Source organism: Colobus angolensis, unplaced genomic scaffold (genome assembly GCF_000951035.1).
Source record: "Colobus angolensis palliatus isolate OR3802 unplaced genomic scaffold, Cang.pa_1.0 Scaffold150, whole genome shotgun sequence".
Taxonomy (NCBI): domain Eukaryota; kingdom Metazoa; phylum Chordata; class Mammalia; order Primates; family Cercopithecidae; genus Colobus; species Colobus angolensis.
The window spans coordinates 6,027,505-6,047,062 of record NW_012114600.1 but is presented as its reverse complement, the minus strand read 5'-3'; the positions used below and the strand labels follow the sequence as shown (position 1 = coordinate 6,047,062).

Below are 19,558 nucleotides of genomic sequence, written 5' to 3'. Positions count from 1 at the left end.
CTTACCATGGGAGTGGGTTTGTTATTACAGCAGTGGGTTCATTATAAAATGGTGAGTTTGGTCCCTTTTTTCTCTGTCTCTCTTTTGCCCTCTCTTTGCCCTTCCGCCATGGGATGATGCAGCAAGAGGTCCTTCACCAGACTCTGGCCCCTGCATCTTAGACTTCCCAGCCTCCAGAACCTTGAGGCAAATAAATTTCTTTTAAGTTGTATTATAAATTACCCAGTCTTGGTATTCTGTCCTAGCTGTATAAATGGACTAAGGCAACAATTTTCTTTATAATCCCTTGGGAGGGGTCTGTCGTGTTTCTTGTTCACTAAGAGTATAGTTGTCAGGTTCCCAGCTTCATTCTCGTGGTCTCTTATTAGACTCTACACCTTGGGCTTTGTCTCCTGTCCTTCATGCTCTATGAAACTGTCAACATTGAGGCTTAGGTTCACTTAAATCAGTAAATACGCTCAAGGTTAAAATCTACTTCCTTAATTGCTAAAACAGGAAAGCAACCAAGATGTCTTTCGGTGGGTGAATCGATAAATGCCCTAGATTTACCTCTAGACAATGGAATATCATTCAGTGCTGAAAGAAATAAGCTGTCAAGCCATGAAAAAAACATGGAGCAAACATAAATACACATTACTAAGTGAAAGTCTAAAAAGACTACATACTGTATGATTCCAACTACATGGAAAGGCAAAACTATGGAGAAAATAAAAAGATCAGTGGTTTTCAGAGGTTGTTGCAGCAGAAGGGATGAAAAAGTGGAGCACAGAGGGTTTTTAGGGCAGTGAAACTATTCTGTATGATACTGTAACGGTAGATACATGCCACTATACATGTGTCCAAACCCACAGAACGTACAATACCAAGAGTGAACCCTAATGTCAACTATGAACTTTGAAAGATAAGGATGTATTAATGTAGTTTTATCAACTGTTACAAATACACTACTCTGGTGGGGGATGTTGATAATACAAGAGGCTATGCCTCTGTGAAAGAAGGATGGAAAATCTCTGTACTTTCTGCTAAATTTTCTGTGAACTTAAAACTGCCTGAAAAAAATAACACATATTGAAAATTAAAAAAAAAAAAACAACTTTCTTGATTTTTCCTCTTCTTCAAATTCTTACCTTCACTCATTTGTTTTGTCCTCTTAGTATTTACGGTTATTTTATCATCTTGTTAGTATGTTTAACAAAAAGAAGTTTATAAGCATCATTAACTGTTTTCAGCAGGCATGTTTTTCATAGTACCCAGCAATACATACTGGCAAATATGAAACTTCTATGTTTTTGAGTCATACTCCTTGAATCTTTGTTTCCTGAATATCAGTATTATTTTCCACAAAAAGACTGTTAAGCCCTCTTTTATATGGGTCCTAGCAGGCCCTTATGCTAGTCTTCTAGACATGTCCTGATGTAACTGAATACTGGTCTGAGCATTGTATAGGGCCTTAAGCTGGGATTGTCCCTGTCTTCCATTAAAACACTCTAAGCTCAAGTATGATATGTGTTGAGATAGAGATGCAGAGATCTCTGTGTACTCAGAGGATGGAAGAGCACTTCTGGGTGATTAAAAAAAAAAAAAAAAAAGACTGGTAAACACGTGGTTTGAAATGTGTGCATTTATGTGGCAAATGGGCAATGAGCACTTCTTACTTGCAAAGTTCTATAATCAACAATGAGATACAAAGCTGAATACATTTGCTCTACCCTTTGGAAGTCCATAGTTCATTACATCTTGAATCATAGGTAGAATTCTAATTCAGATAGTAAACGAAGTGGCATACATTTTTTTGTGAGGAGGAAGAGGAATCTCTACAACAGAGTTGGGGGGTGGTTCCTACTTCAGATTGGCTAGGTCGTCAGATGTGTGAGTGGAATAGCAGGAGATTTGGGGGAAATGTTGTCTGAGATCAGATTGCAGAGGGCCTATAGTGTCAGTCTGAGGAGTTTGAACTTCAGTAGTGCTGTAAGCATGTAGTGATGTGTTTAAGGACTTATATTAAGGAGATTCATCTGGCAGTAACGTACCAGATGAATTCAAGGAGATAGAACAGTTAGGAAAGAGATTATGTCATCCGAGACTGTAGCAGCAACAGAGAGAGTAGAAAGGAGGGGGGAAAAGATAACTCTGAAGAGAAGACCTAAACCTGTATGACTGGCAAAATGATAAGGTCATTAACCAGCTTAGGAAGAAGATAGGATCTGTGAAGAGTCACTAAGACCAACCCACTCATGTGGAGATCTGGTTCTGGTGCCAACAGAAAGAACTTCAGGCACTAAACTTGTCAGCTGAAAAACTTGGCTGCACTCCACTGAATAAATGAAATTCCACTGTTTTCTTGATTCCTAATTAATACTTTCCAGTAAACAAGATGATCAGGTAGAAGAGAAAGAAAAGAGATGAGCAGATTTTATGGTGTATCCATTATTTATTTTATTAAGGATAATTATTTGTACTTTAAAATAATGCTTATTTTTCTAATCATAAGTAACTATATGGTCACAGCAAAAATGTTTGGAAATACAAGGTATATTAAAAAGAAAGTAATCATCTTCATAATAACAGCAACTAGAGATAACTACTATTTCCACATAGACATTTTTCTGTGAATACAAGACTTTGAAGAGTGAGGTTATGTTATACACATTTGTGATCATTTCCCTTTTTATAGAAGTTCTTCAGAGTCATAAAATTCATTGTTTAGATATTTCCTTACTTATTTAAGAAATCTCATATTGTGGACATGGAGGATATTCATGATACTTTGCTATTATAAATTATGCAGTAGTGAACAGATGCTGATAAACTCGGGTTAATTTTGATGATCCATGTTTTTGCATGTAGCTACTAAACCAGAATGAAGACTATATAATGCAGTGATTGAAATTAATTTCAAATGGCCAAATGATCAGATTGATCCATTAACAACAAATAGAGAAACATGTCTACTCTTTAAAGGCCCAAGGAAAAAGCAGTTGATATAATTGTTGGGCAAAAAAACATTAAACATTTTTGATAAATAAATATGTTAAATAAACATTAAAATTAATTTGATGAGTAATTTAATTATATATTCAAATGTTATAAAATACTACTCAAATTTCTTTAAAATGATACAAATTGTCATCATCGTTATACAAACATACAATTATACAACTATGCACCAGTCACTGGAAGAATCGTATTATCTAGAATAAATCATTGATATATACGTGTGACAGTATATACATTCTTATGAAAATTTAACAGTGCACAAAAGTCTGTACCATCACTTATTTTGCATTTTGTGAAATAGATGATAACACAATGTCAGTGTTAAACATTACAGTCCGCTGTTAGTTATAAACCCAGGAGGTGCAGGCAACTAGTTATAATCAAACTTAGAAAGTATGTACACATGCAATTATGCCAATAAGTGATATTATGTGTAAATATAATATATATATTTTGTGGGAGCTCCTCTAATTCTCCTCCAGAATGGACATATCTCCTCAAAATGACTTTTTCTCTTCTAAGAGTACATATATTTAAAGTGCGTATCTTCCTGCTTGTTTAAATATTAAAATATCCTGAGTTTTTTGGAAAAAAAGATTTGAAATGTGACTAAAACACTAAAGTTAACATCAATATTTTGTGATCTTTTGTTATATTTTTTAGTAAATCTAGTTTACTGTTTAATTTATTTGGTTAGATCCAAAATGTCTGAACATATTTAATTATATTAAAATATCACCTTACCTAACAAGAAAAAGAACAGAGAAAAGCAATTTGGTAACAATTATTATTACATTCATAGGATCTTGACAGCTTTAAGTCTTGTACCTTTTCTTGTTATTAGGACCCCAGGAAAAGCTCCCTCTCCCCGGTATAAAATAGCTTAGAAAACATTGCAGGAATAGCCCAGTTCCTCATTAGAAAAGCCTTTATTTCCTGCTTCAGTAACCAGCTGATAGAAATAAAGTTCATCTTATCAACAGGGTTATTTATTTTCTATTCTTCTTCTTCTTTGTTAATCTTCCTTTTACGTGTTCTTAATAACACATGCTGGAAAAGTTCCTGAATGCTTTTCAAATAAAGAAAAGTTCTGAGGAGGATTGACAAATCTCTGTTGTGTCAACATAGACACAGGCATCTCCCAGTCTGGAATTCAATGTATAAAATCTGAAATAGATAAATGTAGACCCTCCGTTTCTCATTCGTCAGATCAGGAGATATTCAGGTCTACTAATTGGTTTTAATGCATGTTACTAAAATTTTATTGCCAGTACAATAAAGATGTAATGCATTTCATGTATCATAATAGACTGGCATTAAAAAATAACTAGGAGAGTTGGCTCTAAAAAGAAGGAACAGAAAAGGAAAAATCCAGAATTTGTGCTATTAAATGAGTTTTTTAAATGTTTTGGAATTATGACCAGTGATGAAATGTAGAACCTACCAAATTGGAAATCATGTATCAATTCAGGATCAGCCCATTACTTACGTTAATCATTATGTATTTACAATGACATTTTTTGTTATTATACACTGTGGTACTAATCTGAAGATGAGAAACTCCAAGCATTTTTTAATAATTAATCTTGTAGATGAAATTTCTCACTGACCATTAGACCCTAGAAGAAAATACTGTATTTTAGGGGTGTCATACTAGGGCATCTAAGAGATTTAATTCATTATTTTGTGATATTCTCAACAAATGTCTGAGCATTGAGTATAAAAATACAATAATATAAAAATATTCTTTCTTTGATCTACCTTCAGGAACATATTCATTCCATGTAATGTTTTCTATGTAAAATCTTGGTCATTTCTATGTAACACAAACAATCTGATCCACCTATGAAGAAAACAGTAGGTTTGCACTGTTTTTTGCAAATGATTGTCATTGCTTATCAGCATATAGGTCCATCATAAAGCATGATAAATGGAATATTATTTGATAAATTTAAATTAACATCTCTATGCAAGTTCAAAAATTAGTTTTTGTTAACATGCCCCAGATTCTTTTCTTTCATTAACTTCCTGCTCAATTTTACAGTAAATCTAGCCTCTCTATTAATTCTGTGTGCTTTGGAGCAGTCTTTCAGCCTTAGCAAACCTGAATAGACTCTCCTTCTTGCCTTTTTGTTGGACTCCAGCCCTATAACTCTTAATTCTGCCTCCTTTGTCCCTTTGTTCTTACCCATGTATCCTACCTCTCAAGGGCTAGGCAGTGGCTCAACTCTTGTGCCGATATTTAACAGGGCTTCCAATAGTCCAAAACGTTGGCTACCAATGACATCGATTCCCACTAGATAAAGCAGTGATAACCCTTACCATCGTAGCATGTCACCCAAAGTTGATATGTATTACTTCTTCTAGTTCTATTTTTTAAAATTCCCTTGAAGGCAGTCTTGTGGATCATTTTGCAAATGTTTAGACTTTACTTTTATCCCTAACAATTATCTTTCTGCCACCCGAAGTAGCTATCGATTGTCTATATCTGCCCTTACATTTAGGCAAAAGGTATTTTGCCTTTCTGAAGTGAATACCTCTTCAAAGTGACTTTTTAAACTATAAAATGATATCCCAAACAGTAGGTGGTATCTCTTTAGCTGATTTCCTTTGCTGAAAACATAGCCGACTTAAGAGCACGATAGCAGATGTAACCAAGAAGTGCAGTCATCGAATCAGAGACAACTACAGCACAAAAGGTCACCCTGTCCTTATGGATTGCTTACTTCGCAGAGTACACATAGCTAATGTCAAAAGAAGGTTGTTAACACTCTCTTTTGAAAAGCTATTTTCAGTAATTCAAAGGAAAGACAGCTTACAAATGCTAAGAGTGGAGATGCAATAAAGACTGCAGGGCCCCGTGAAAGCAGCACTATGGACATTGCGAAAGGGATTTGAGCCTCTCCAAGAATGGACAGTTCTTTTCTATAAAAGCGAGGTCTGCTCTTTCTTCTTTTTAAATTTGCTGCAGACACTAAGGGTTGAAAGAATAGTAAAGAGCTTTTCAACTCAAGCCTTGCTTTCCTCAGAATTCTATGCTCTCCACCCTCATTCAGTTGACATCACAACAAACGAGGCTCTCCACCTTGTTCCCGCCTCCACACATTGCATCTGGATAACACACTTCATTCAGCATCTCTCTCCCATTCAGTGATTCTGCCATCCCCAACACACACCTTTCCATGAACCCCCAGACCTCTGTCCCAGGTCAGAATGACTTGTTTAAAGAATAGTATCAGAATGGTAACAATAAAAAAGAGCAAATGAATGAAAGTCAGGAGGCCTGGTTTCTACTCTTAGCTCTGCCACTAAATTGTCAGATGAATGTGGGTAAGTCACTTCAATTTATAAAAGATAGAAGGCAAGTTAGATTGTATCTAAAATTCCCTCCCAAATAATTATAGGAAGTAAATTATAATCATGTTTTTTTTTCTAAAAAATCTAATCAATACTAAAGATACAATAGAAGAAATGTATGCTTCTGCTTGGGTTAAATACCAGAAAATCAAGTTCTTGCTTTCTCTCAATATTCCTAATTTTATAATTGCTTGTGTTTTATATAAGATGGAAAGTCACAGTTTATGCATATTGACCTCCCTCTCCCATTTCTGCCCAGGACTTTGGTTATGAGACCTTTTAGGAATCAGTCCTAATCCACCTCTCTATTATCCTCTCTTAATACATCCCTAAACCCTCTTCGTGGTAGCCAACACTGAACTTGTCACCCTCCATGTAAACAGTAGCTTCTCTCTGGAGCATCCCCTCTTGTGGCTCATCTTGCCTCTTGATTCATCCCATCTATCTTTTACCACATATCCCATTGCACTACAGTGAATTCTTTATGTGCTTAAGCCTCCGTCTATAGACAACGAGCTCTTAAATGACCACTGGGCTATAAGAATGCGTCTCTTGAAAAAGCAATCTTCAGAGTTAAAAAGTGTGTTTGCAAGAGAGAGAGACAGAGAGAGAGAGAGAGAGAGAGAATCTTGTGATCAATTTCTGATTCTGATGAGTAGTTGCTTAGTGACCTTAAATAAATTACTCAATGCTGGCTCTGAATTTCCTCATTTATAACATAAAATTTGTAGATAATATCTACCAAAAGCAATTGGGACTATAGTCCGAGAAACAGAAGACTGAAAACAAATGCTTAAAGAAAAAAGGAGTTTTATTAGCTCTCCTTGCTAAAAATTCCAAAGGTTTATTGTTTTAGATGTAACTTGTTGCAGGGGCTCAAATAGTGGCACTAAATTTCAATCTTTATCCATCTTTGGCTTTTATTCTTTTTTTCATCCATCCTCAAGGTCTATATATTGTGGCATGATAAAGCTTAGAGCTACTCCTGATCTAGATTTTTGTGATTCAAATACAATAGAAAAGAAAGTGTTCTTTTCCTAATAGTTTCAACAAAAGTCATGAACCCGATTTTGATGGGCTTGAACTAAATAATACTCATTTTTGAAATGACCACTATACCCAGTAAAATAAAATGCACTTATTAGCTAATCCCTAGATCACAAGCCCAGCCCTGGAGCTGGAATCAGCCCTGAACACACACGTCAACTAGAAAGAAAAAGGTGTAATTCTGCAAAATAAATTTAGGGTCATGTTTCCAAAAAGACAGTGAATAAATGCTAGATGGACCAGAAATAACTGCTGTGCACTGTATTACCCTATCAGATTCTTAACAATTAAATGAGACGTTATTCACAAATCATTTAGAGCAATGTTTGGGACATAAGAAGTTTCCAAGTGTGATCCATAGCATGTAGCAGGTGCTACGAAAATGTCCAGTGAGTAAAGTGAATACATAAAACCTGAACATGCTAGAGGAATTCTTAGAATGAGTAACTGCATAGATAACTTTGCTTTAATTTTACAATTCATTTTTTGATTACTTTTCTTGTTGGCAGAGGTAAGAGACTAGGTCACATCCGTTGTTTGTACAGCTTTTTGAACATATTATACTTAATCTAATACAATTATGCTGCTGTACAAATATAGCAAAAGCAATTATACCCTACACCCAACTTCACTTTAGCAGTTAACTAATTCAGCAAACACATGTGAGGCTTCTCATAAGCTCTCAGTCCTCTGCTGGTACTAGAAATGATAAGAAAAAGAAGACAAGTTGCCATCCTCAAAGAAACAAGTTTCTTTGTTTCATATCTAAGGCTGTGGGATATAACAACAGACATGACAGATAAGGACCTTCTTAGAGAACAGTAAACAGGTAATTTTAAAACTAAACATCTTAATGAAATACAAATTTTCTAATGAAAAAAAAGAAAGAAAAATAAATGTTCACAATTGCCAAGAAGCCACTAAGCATCATTGCAATTTTCATAGAAGACTTTAGGATCCTTATTTCAGAAAGAGTGATGGACAAGGGTACCATCTAGCAGTTAAACTGAGAGCTGAAAAATGAGAAAGAGCAATATACTGTGAAGTCAGAGGAACATGCTATTCAGAAATAAGACCAGGTCCCTTAGCTAGAATGTGAAACACAGCTCCGCTTTCGACTTGCTGTGTGACTTTGGGCCCAAGTTCTCTCTGTGACTCCTTTTCTTCATCTATGAAATGGAAATAATGATAACTGTGTTTAAGAACTGATAGAACAATGACACTGCTTGCATTCAAGCCCTTAGCTTCTCTTGCATGAATTGGTAACATTCGCTTAACCCTCCAACTCACCCACTATGCTAGTGCTGAAGTCATCTTTCTAAACTACAAATATGATAGTTTTAATTCTTTTGTAATAGCCCCCCTTTACTTTTTGCAAAGAGCCCAAATTACCTAATAGGATGTGGTCATCCTTCCATGATCTGGCCCTTGCCTACCTCTGCAGTTTTAGTGTTCACCATGACCGCTCACCCAGCCCAATCTTAAACTCCTGGCTTCTCACACGTTAACTGTGTAAAGCTTCTCTAACGTGAAATGCTGTTTCCTACCTCTGTGCCTTTGCATGGTCAGTGTTTCTCTGGAAATTACCTTGGTAAACATCAAGACTAATTTTATGATCTCTTCAATGTTTGCTGGATTCTTCCAGTAGCCCCCAACCTAGAGCTGACTACCATGTCCACAAGGTTTCCCTCTGCCCCAGCCCATATTGGTGTGTGTGTGTGTGTGTGTGTGTGTGTGTGTGTGTGTGTGACAATGAGAGTAATCTAATGAGAATACTGAAATGAGTAATACAGGATAAGAAGGGATAATTCCATGAGAGAAATTCTTGAAAAACAATAAAGGAATGGTTTACAGAGCATGAGTAGAGTCACTCACCTTTGGTAGGATTGGGGATTTTTCTTTCACTGTATAGAAAGGCAGCCCAGAGAGTCTTTCTACGTACAATTGCATGTGGATTGATAAGTGGAGGGAAGACACAGAGATTTCCATTCCATGGTTTTTTTTTCCTCCATGAAGTCTAGAACAAGATGACTGGCCAAGCATGAAGAGAGAGAAGGGCATGGTAGCAGAACTGCAGACAGAAGAGGTACAAGATACCAGACTGGGAGAGCAGAAAGTTGAGGTCATAATAATCCACTAGGATCCAGTGAACTATGAGATAAGGTCATCAGCTAACAGTGGGTGATTTTTGTTGGAAATTTGAAAAAAGAGGAGAAATTATGACACTAGTTCCTTTAGCATGTGAAACAGCAACTTGGCAAGGAAAGTAGAGTGTGATTGTTGGGCAACATGGATTGCCCATTTGCAACTTGTAGTAAAGAACTTACAGGGAAAGCAGTCGCTATGGTCATCATGGTGTGCATCCCCTCTGGGACCATGTCACTGCTCAGCTGGGGAAGCAGGGAGGTGAATACTTGGTCTTAACCACAGTTGACCTTTTTCTGGATGATAGAGTGGACAAAGAGAACAGGAGAGTTGAGGATTTCGGAACTCTGCCAATGCTTTTTATCTAGAAGCGTGTTGCCATTTTTGTCTTCTATGAAATTTTTTTCCAAGAAAGGCAAGATTACATTTTTTTAACAGATTGAGTTGGTGTAGTGTATTCTTGGTTATCAAAATACTCATAGACCTTTGGGATTTTGAATTGGTAAATATTCATGACGTGCAAAAAATCATGATACGTACTGTACGATCTCAGTCCCGTAAAATTGAATGTTGTGCTTACACATGCACAGGACCTAGAAAAACTTGTCAAACTATAAACTGCTTGTGATTGTGAATGACTTTGTTCTTTGCTTCTTGTGTTTTTCAGTTTCCTATAATGCACATATTAACTTTTTAAAAATAGGGTTATTTTAAAAGCCAAAAAAAAAAGATATTACGTCTAACTGTGAATTTCAAGCTGCATCAGGAGACAGGAGTGGGCTCAAGGGAATTACTGACAGTGAGAAGGGGAAGGGTCAAAGGTTCAAGCTCTAGCAAGAGAGCAGAAGTGCTGGAGTGAGAGCATTTGAGCTGACCAGGAAGTGAAGTGCTTAACATTGCTATTTTAAAAATAAGGCATCTATGAAAATGACATTTTATGAATGGTCTTTTCTACACATTGCTTATGGCATGTTAAACTATTTTGATGGAGATCTCCCAAAAACTGACATATGAGTCAAGAAATCAAATCACAATGGCCGTGGATAGTTAGCAATACCTTTAGGAAGCTAATAAATTATCATTTTAATATCTGCTAAAAACTCAACAATCAACTATGAAAACCCTTGGATTCTGGATTCTTCCGAAGGTAAACCACATGACGCTAACAAATAACAAAGTAATTGCAATTTCCTCAAAAGATACAACAAGCAAAATAGAGAAGGGGGGAAAAAAACCTTCCTGATGTAAACAGAAGTGTCTTCCGGTTTCCTCCTATACCTTTGTTCTTTGTTTTAGACAGATTGCTTTGGGGTGGAAGCCCATTCTAGGAAAGTTTTCCATGCAGTCTGCCTGGTTCAGTAGTTCTTTCAGCAGAAGTAATGATACAAAATTTATGGATCATGGCCAGGCATGGTGATTCATGCCTCTAATCCCAGCACTTTGGGAGGCCAAGGCTGGCAGATCACTTGAGGTCAGGAGTTCAAGACCAACTTGGCCAACATGGTGAAATGGCATCTCTACTAAAAATACAAAAATTAGCCAGGTGTGGTAGTGGGCACCTGTCATCCCAGCTACTCAGGTGGCTGAGAGAGGAGACTTGCTTGAACCCGAGAGTGGAGGTTGCAGTGAGCCAAGATCATACCATTGTACTCTAGCCTGGGTGACAGAGTGAGACTCTGTCTCAAAAAAAGAATTAAAAAATAAAATAAAAACAAAATATATGGATCACTTCTCACTTACTTCAATTTTATGTTTCTCTTTTCTATTCCTGGTCCAGATTTCCTGACATCGACTATTGTTTGCCAGCATCATGAGTTCATTTCCTCCCCCATTAACAGTAGAGGCAAAAGTAATGTTTCTTTCTTTGTTAAGGTATAAAATCTACTCCAAATAGGTCATTTATGACTTCTTAAGGGGATTCACAGCCCACAGTGAGAAGCAGTCAACCTGGGCCTAGAGAAATGTGACTGCTTTCTTTCCCAAAGAATGTCTCTGATTCTAAGAATGGGAAATTGGAGGTTAAAAGCCACCCATATTTCAGACGACTATTGAAAAAGAAGTAGTCAAATAAAGAGGCGGGGTTAAGGATGTTAGAGAAAAGACATGACCATAAGCTTTAACTTTCACCCTTATGTCTCCACAGAAATGTGATTTAATTATTAGTTGCAGCAACTTCTTATGAATAACTTGGAGTTGGAGAATGCAAACCTGAAATGTTTTGTCAGAGGGATTTGATATTCCAGGATTTCTGTGATTTATTTTTTACTAAGTATTATCCCCAGATTCCATTATGCAGGAGATAATGACACTGAAACAATATTTTTATAACAGACTATCTAGCTTTCTCTTAGCTGTGGAGATTAAAGTGTTCATATTTCTCATTTGATTCATTTTTTGAAATAAATGTTTTATTGGAACAACAAGGCATGATATTTCACTAGTTACTAATCAACATTAAAAAATATAAGATGATATATGATTAACACTGAGATTGAGTAAAAGTGCATGTATTGTCTAATAAATGAAAACCAGGAAAATAAGTAAAAATATGGACATAAAAGACCCTACATTCCCCTGTTGTCAACTGATATAAATGACTAACCTGTCTAGCCCTAGATCTTCTTCAGACTTGAATAGTGCTGACTGCATTTGAATTTTCTTATGAAGAGGAAAATCTTTATGGCATGCATTGGCCTAAGTGTTCTTTAAAGTTTGGGAACAATGCTACTTAAAAAGTCACTGCTTTTTAAGCAGTGTCAACCCTTGTTTCTTTCCCCAGTAAGAGAGAATTCTATCTAGAAAGCGTTTTTTTCCTTAAGTTTCTCATTTCTCCCTAGACTCAATCACAAAAAAATATAAAAATTTCACACCACTGGAGTACAACCAATTTATGTAAAAATCCTATTTGTGTCATTCTATGATTAGAAAGATGTTTCACAGCAAGCTTTAATAATAAACTATAATCTTCTACTCCACCTTCAACCTATATATAATCAATTTCTCACAATATTGGATGCTGAAGTTAGATTTTTTTCAAAGAGACTTTAGACACGTCCCCAGAATAGCACGTCTTGAAGTACATTTAAGTCAAAATAAATGTAGTTTCACCAGGTGTGTGAAGTGATTCTTTCACTCTAGTGACAAAGGACTTATGGATGGTTAGTGCTGCCATCCATGCAGGCTTGGCTTTGATTTGTATACACTCATGAATTGTCTCCATGGAGAAAATGTGCAGAGGTAGCATTTCACTTTTATGTGTTTCATCAAACAGCTTCCAAGTGACGGAGGGGAAGGTATGAAAGTTGTTAGGGAAAACATTCTCTATTACCAGGAGGTTGTTTCTTCAGAAGTCAGAGGCTTATGTGTCCTGTGAAGGGAATACTTAATTAAACCTGTGCTGCAGAATTCCTTTCAGATAATCAGAGTCTTTATAAAGCCACCTTTGCCTCCTACAAACAAAATTGTCTACAGGTAGCTGCTTATAAGTTATTTTGACATAGAATTAAGGGAACTTTGATTCTAAAATGTATGTTTCTGTGTTTTAATATAAACTATGTAGTATCTGAGACATTCTCAGCCAAGAAATACAACTTCACACTTGGGACTGGTGTGAGGTGGTTTGCGGGATCCAGAAAAATCTCAGTTTGGTCTCTTACAGTGCCTGAAGGCTTTCTCCCAAGGGTTTAGTCCCTTGCATTAAGGCTTTGTATTTGCAGCCTTTATTAATATGCACCAAAGCCTGATTGGGTCACATTTTAAGTAATTGTTAATGATGATTCCTTTGAGAGATATTTATGTATTAATTATTTTTATGTCTCAAGAGTTAACTGTGAGAGAATGGAAAATCACACTGAATGCCAGGTTTTGTTAGGGGACAAGCAAAATGGCAAATCTCTAATACTCAGACCTCCAGGACTCCAAGCAGCTGAAAGGAAATAGGAGGGTGTTGAGTGTCTTACCAAGGGGAATATTGGAAACAAAGACCATGGAGATAACTTTGAGACCTGTTTCACAGTTTTGGTTTGGTCCAACGCAAGGAAAATATTGAAGTTACTTTGACCTGAGGACCTTAGTCTCCTTTCCGCTGAGATTCTTGGGTTAGTGCTCTGGTTTCTGGTGTTGAAGGATTATAGGCAGATTCTGCCCTTTTTGTTTTAATACATTCACTCAATTTTATTGCAAAACAGTTGGATATGCGCCTTCTAAGCAAACACCAAAGTGAAGGTACACCATTGAGAATGTGGAGAAAACATTCAAAAAAGAATGTTCCCCCCTGAAAATGTCTTCTCACAATACTGAGAGTTGCTTCCATGATTTGTTAGGGCATTGGAAGTCAGTGGATGTCAGCTTTGACTACAGCTCCTCATTTGTGTTGATTTAAAGGCCCTAATCTCAGCTCCTTATGGAGTGTGTAGGTTTCCTTATTGGCCTCTTAGGAATCACTAAGAGATACTCCTCGACTGTATACCTTGTTGCTGTAATTGAAGCTGTTTTGTTACTATAATTCCTTCCTAATGTTGCAGTTTTAGTCAAGTATTGTTTCCCTCTGGAGGCATTAATTATTACCAGTTTTAAAAAGACCTTTGCTTGGTGTGTACATTTTTGCTTCTGGTGCTAAATCATTTCACTATTTCCTAGTCTACGTCTAGGTAAAAGGATGTTTCACCTTTTCTCTTTACTGTTCAACCTACACTATAACCTTTTTAAGCGCTATAAAATAGAGTATCTTTGTCCACCAGACAGAAAGTCAGCATTCTTCTTAGTTTCATGCATTTCACTAATTTGCAGTACTTATCTCAGAATAGAGGATTTTTTTTTTTTTTTTTTGAGACGGAGTCTTGCTCTGTCACCCAGGCTGGAGTGCTGTGGCCGGATCTCAGCTCACTGCAAACTCCGCCTCCTGAGTTCATGCCATTCTCCTGCCTCAGCCTCCCGGGTAGCTGGGACTACAGGCGCCGCCACCTCGCCCGGCTAGTTTTTTGTAGTTTTTAGTAGAGACGGGGTTTCACCGTGTTAGCCAGGATGGTCTCGATCTCCTGACCTCGTGATCCGCCCGTCTCGGCCTCCCAAAGTGCTCGGATTACAGGCTTGAGCCACCGCGCCGGGCGAGGATTTAAATTTAGTTTTATTTGCTATTATCTGTGAAATTGTTGGTCACTGGAGTTTATGAGAGCAATCCCCTTGCTAAGGATTTACTCATGGTGTATGGCGCATCATTTTTATACAGGTTATTATCCACTGTCAAGGACTTCATTGAAATACAAAATTGAAAGGGAGGATATTTACTCAAATGTAACAGAGTGTTCTGGGAAGTATTCTCCTGTTTGAAGTTAAGTAGGTTTTCCTTCATTTTGTACTGGTAACTATTTCAGATTTTAGACAATTAAGTGAGTACTCTATGTCTTTGTACATTTGGGCTGTTATAATAAAATACCATGAACAAGGTAGCTTCTAAACAGCAGAAACAAATTTATTACAGTTCTAGAGGCTAGGAAGTCGAAGATCAAGGAACCAGCAGTTTTAGGGTCTGGTGAGGGCCTGTTCCTCATAGAGGGCACCTTTTCACTGTGTGTGTCCTGACATGGTGGAAGAGGCAAGATAGGTCTCCGGGACCTCTTTATAAGGTCACTAATCCCTTTCATGAGAGCTCAGCAGCCCTTACAACCTAATCACCTACCAAAGGCCCTACCTTCTTGGTAGGTAAAATATGTTGAAACCCTAACACAAATTGTAAGAAACACAAACATTTAGACCTTAGCACTCTATTCTTATGAACTTTCATAACTTTTACACACACACATACATCTACTTCCGATCAAAGAGGAAAGACTACCTACTTATGGTTTTACAAAAATCTGTGTGCACCAGGAAAGATTTTTGAAATAAAATTAGTCACCCTTCAGCTAGTTTTACTGAGTGCCCACACTGAAATATCCTGTTCTAGGTACTGGAGAAAGAGCATTAAGCAAATTCAGACATATTCAGAGCTCCCACAGAGCCTGAGTGCTAGAAATTGATCCAGACTTCACTTCTAATTTAAATAGACATTGTTCTTCTTTATCTGATTATTTACTAATGGGTCTTATATTCTCCATTCAATAGGAATAAATTCTCCATAATTAGTGTGCTAATTTGTGTTTTAATCCTTGGAAATATGTAATTTATCCTGAAGTCATCTGCTTCTGAAAGTAGTACAAGTCTACTTCATCATATAAAACTGAAATACACTGAAATTTATTATTATTTTACTGAACATAAATCAGGAAATAAATTCAATATACGTTACCTGAGGACTGACATTTCAAGCCCTTAGCCATGTGTTTCAGTAAATGTATTTTCTTGTTCATTTGCTGCTTCATTTTGAATCATTGCCTCTGCCCCAAGTGGCTTTTGATGTCTCTCCCTTCAGCCTGGATGAACCCATTTCTTTCCAAGAATGACAGTTTCTACAAAATAATAGAAAACCTTGGTCAAACCTGTACAAAACACTTGCTTATTATCATATTATATAGAACTCCAGAGCAGGATTGATGGAAACAGCTTGGTATAGTCTTTTTATTTTTATTATTTGAACTTGTTTTGTTCTCTTATAATACAAATAAAAACATGTAATAGTAACTCTCATATTTTTATGAACATTTTGCCACCAACTTTGAGATTCTCAAATATTTTATTGATTCCAGTGTATTGATGTATGCATGTATTTGATTTATACATTATTGCATAATTTTTAAGGAGTTTTACATTGACAGCTTGATGCAAACAGCTGCGTATCTCCAACATTACAAAAAAATATAAAACACTGGCTTAACTTCATAGAAATCCATGCTGAAAGAACATTTGAATAATACTGGTAAAAACAAAAAGTTAATTTCCAATGTTGGGCAATAATTATTAATACTTGCCAGAGTGACCCAAAGAATATCAGTGAGTTCTCTGTTCTGCTGCAGATTTTCTCTCTGACATAAATGTCATCTGTGTGTGTTGTTCTCTCAGGAGGTCGAGTTGTGTCGTGTTAGCAGTCAAGAGAAGCTGGGCCTGACAGTCTGTTACCGAACAGATGATGAAGAAGACACCGGCATTTATGTCAGCGAGGTAAGAAATGCCATGGAGGGGAAATTAGAGGAGAAAACTAGGAGGAACAGAGCGAAATGTTGAGAAAACCCTTCACACTGAGAAAACCCTTCCGTAAGAGGCTTGAATGTGAAGAATTGGCCATGTTCCAAAACTTGTCACTTTCAATTAGGAAAGTAAATTATGCTGCCCAAGTAATGTAATTATTATCAGCTTGTTTAATGTGAATACTTTCACCCCAGAATCCCAGCAAGGAAAAGTGCAAAAGTGGTAACATTTTTGAATTCCAAATTTGAATAAATTCCCATAAGAATGCAGCAAGTCCATCAAAGTTTTTGATCCTCAAACATCTGTCCTTCCATTCTACTGTGTCTTTTATGAGTTCTATTAACAGTAGCACTGGCTAATTGTTTTAAATTACTACTCACAATAATCACATCTTTTACTCTGCTGATGGCATAGATACATTTGAATACCCAGTGAGTGCATCTATTAGTTTGTTTTATTCAACCCCACAATGAGATTCTACACTTGATCTTAGCCAAAGGCCAAGAAGCAATACACAAGAGAGAGTCTAAAATGCAAGCTACTAATGTTAGTGTTAATTCCTTTTAAAGACTGTGAAGCAAATTTTACTACAATAGATGATTTTTAAAAACTCACAAAAAGCATTACTTTATGTGAAGTAGGAAGGTGTGTTTTTAAAAATTAAGGCCGGGCACAGTGGCTTATGCCTATAAACCCTACACTTTGAGAAGCCAAGACAGGAAGATTGCCTACGGCCAGGAGTTTGACCCTGTCTCTACAAAAAAAAAAACAAAAAATTAATTAGTCAACCATGGTGGCATATGCCTGTAGTCCTAACTACTCAGGAGGCTTTGGCAATAGGATTGCTTGAGCACAGTTGTTCAATGTTACGATGAGCTAGGATTGTGCCACTGCACTCCAGTCTGAGTGACAGAATGAGACCATGTCTCTAAATATAAATAAATTAAAACTAAATATACTTATGATAAAAAAGTACATACTTATATGTGCAAAACGTACGTGTATATATTTTATATATAAATGCAGTAGTTAGACAAACTAGATACTAATTGCTACTCTATGCTGTTCCAAGTTTTCTTGGCCATAATTGTGAAAACATTACCTAATATACTGAGCTTCAGCCTTCTCAACTAGAAAGTGAGTATAACAATGCTTATCTTATTGTTTTGATAGACTTGCTTAGAGTATGGAAGAGATAAAGTAATTAATGCATTTAGAAAACAGTACAGCTCTGTAAGTATAAAATATTACCCTTTATCCCTTTACCAAAAAATTTACTAACTGGCTTCTGCGACAGAAAAATCTCCAGATAATATTCAACTTATGTAGTTCTTTTAAGTATGCAATTAGGATAATTCCTCTGATTAGGTTAAGGAAGTATAAGGAAACACCTGTGGAATTGTCTTTTGTAATATGTACAGAGGTAGGAAGGTAGAAGTTTAATATTAGTTTGATTACAGTTCTAAAGATGAGGCTTTAGACTGTGAGTGGCTTTTAAATGGGATACAGTTCATGAATCACCCCTCACTTCCTTCTAGTAAGTCTCTATTTACTATTTAAATATGTCAGTATTGGAACTGCACTTTTCAGGGAAGAGAAAGAAGCCACAGGATCTGAACATATGTACTTGGAAGGAATGTTTTCCTTTTACCTCTTACATGTAATTATAGTGTCATTTATTCTTGATTGATGATTTAAGACTCAATTATTTGTTGGCACCCCAATAAGAAAGTAATATCTAACATATGGATAGAATGCATCAACCTTATGCCACACTTGAAACAGTTTGCTTTAAAAATAAAGCTTTGGTGCAACAAGCCTAAACAAAGTTTGAAGCCATCACATGAAATCTGATAGATGAAATTACCCCCAGTAAACTGTAAGTCATCACTCAAATTTAGCCCATTAAAATGCTAATTGCCTCCTAATGGAGGCTTAAATATCTATACATTCTAAAATAGTATGTAGTAAATATACTTTAGCCCACATGTAAAGTGGTACTAATTAAATGCATGGATCAAATGTATGTGTGTGTGTGTTTCTTGAGCAATATAGATTGTAAATTTCTTTATAAATTAATATGCCCGTGAGACATAATTATCTTTAATAAGTATGGACTTGGGCCAGGCGCCCTGGCTCACACCTGTAATCCCAGCACTTTGGGAGGTGGAGGCGGGTGGATCACGAGGTCAGGAGATTGAGACCATCCTGGCTAACACGGTGAAACCACGCCTTTACTAAAAATACAAAAAATTAGCCAGTCGTGGTGGCGGGTGCCTGTAGTCCCAGCTACTTGGGAAGCTGAGGCAGGAGAATGGCGTGAACCCGGGAGGCGGAGGTTGCAGTGAGCCGAGATAGCGCCACTGCACTCCAGCCTGGGGATCAGAGGGAGATTCTGTCTCAAAAAACAAACAAACAAAAAGGATGAACTTACTCTATAGCTATCACCTTTACCAAGACAGGTAAAGCAGGATTTAAAATGATCTCATAGAAAGTAAATTTCCTGGGTCCGGAGAGTCCTGGTATTACCATCATCTCACGTCAACTGAAGAGCATGTGTGACAGTTGGGATACAGAAATGAATGAAGGAATGCGAAAAAAAAAGAAAAAAGAATGAAGGGGAAATGGAAGGAAGAAATAGAGGAAGAGGAAGGGTGGGAAACTGGTCTTCAGATTAAGTTCTGCTCTAGTCCTCACAATTTTATTCTTGTTCATTCTAAAATAGCTCATTTGCATTTTTAGAATCAGTGAGTTTTGATGGAGAGAAATATGGCATGCACTGTCATAAATCAACACAGAATTTTGCAACAGTTTTTTCAAAATATATTTTAAAAGCATATTTTTAAGTTCTTGAGGGAATGTTTCATATTCAGTTGAAGATGTATGTCCT

At 36.6% G+C, this 19,558-nt stretch overlaps 1 protein-coding gene across 1 annotated transcript in view; it reads left to right on the top strand.

The window, feature by feature from the left end:
- Positions 1-19,558, top strand: part of PDZRN4 (PDZ domain containing ring finger 4) — a 143,788-nt gene that overhangs the window by 104,985 nt on the left and 19,245 nt on the right. The window contains exon 4 of the mRNA XM_011936101.1: positions 16,543-16,641. Within this exon, the coding sequence (XP_011791491.1) occupies positions 16,543-16,641 (99 nt within the window). The remainder of the gene's footprint in view (positions 1-16,542; positions 16,642-19,558) is intronic.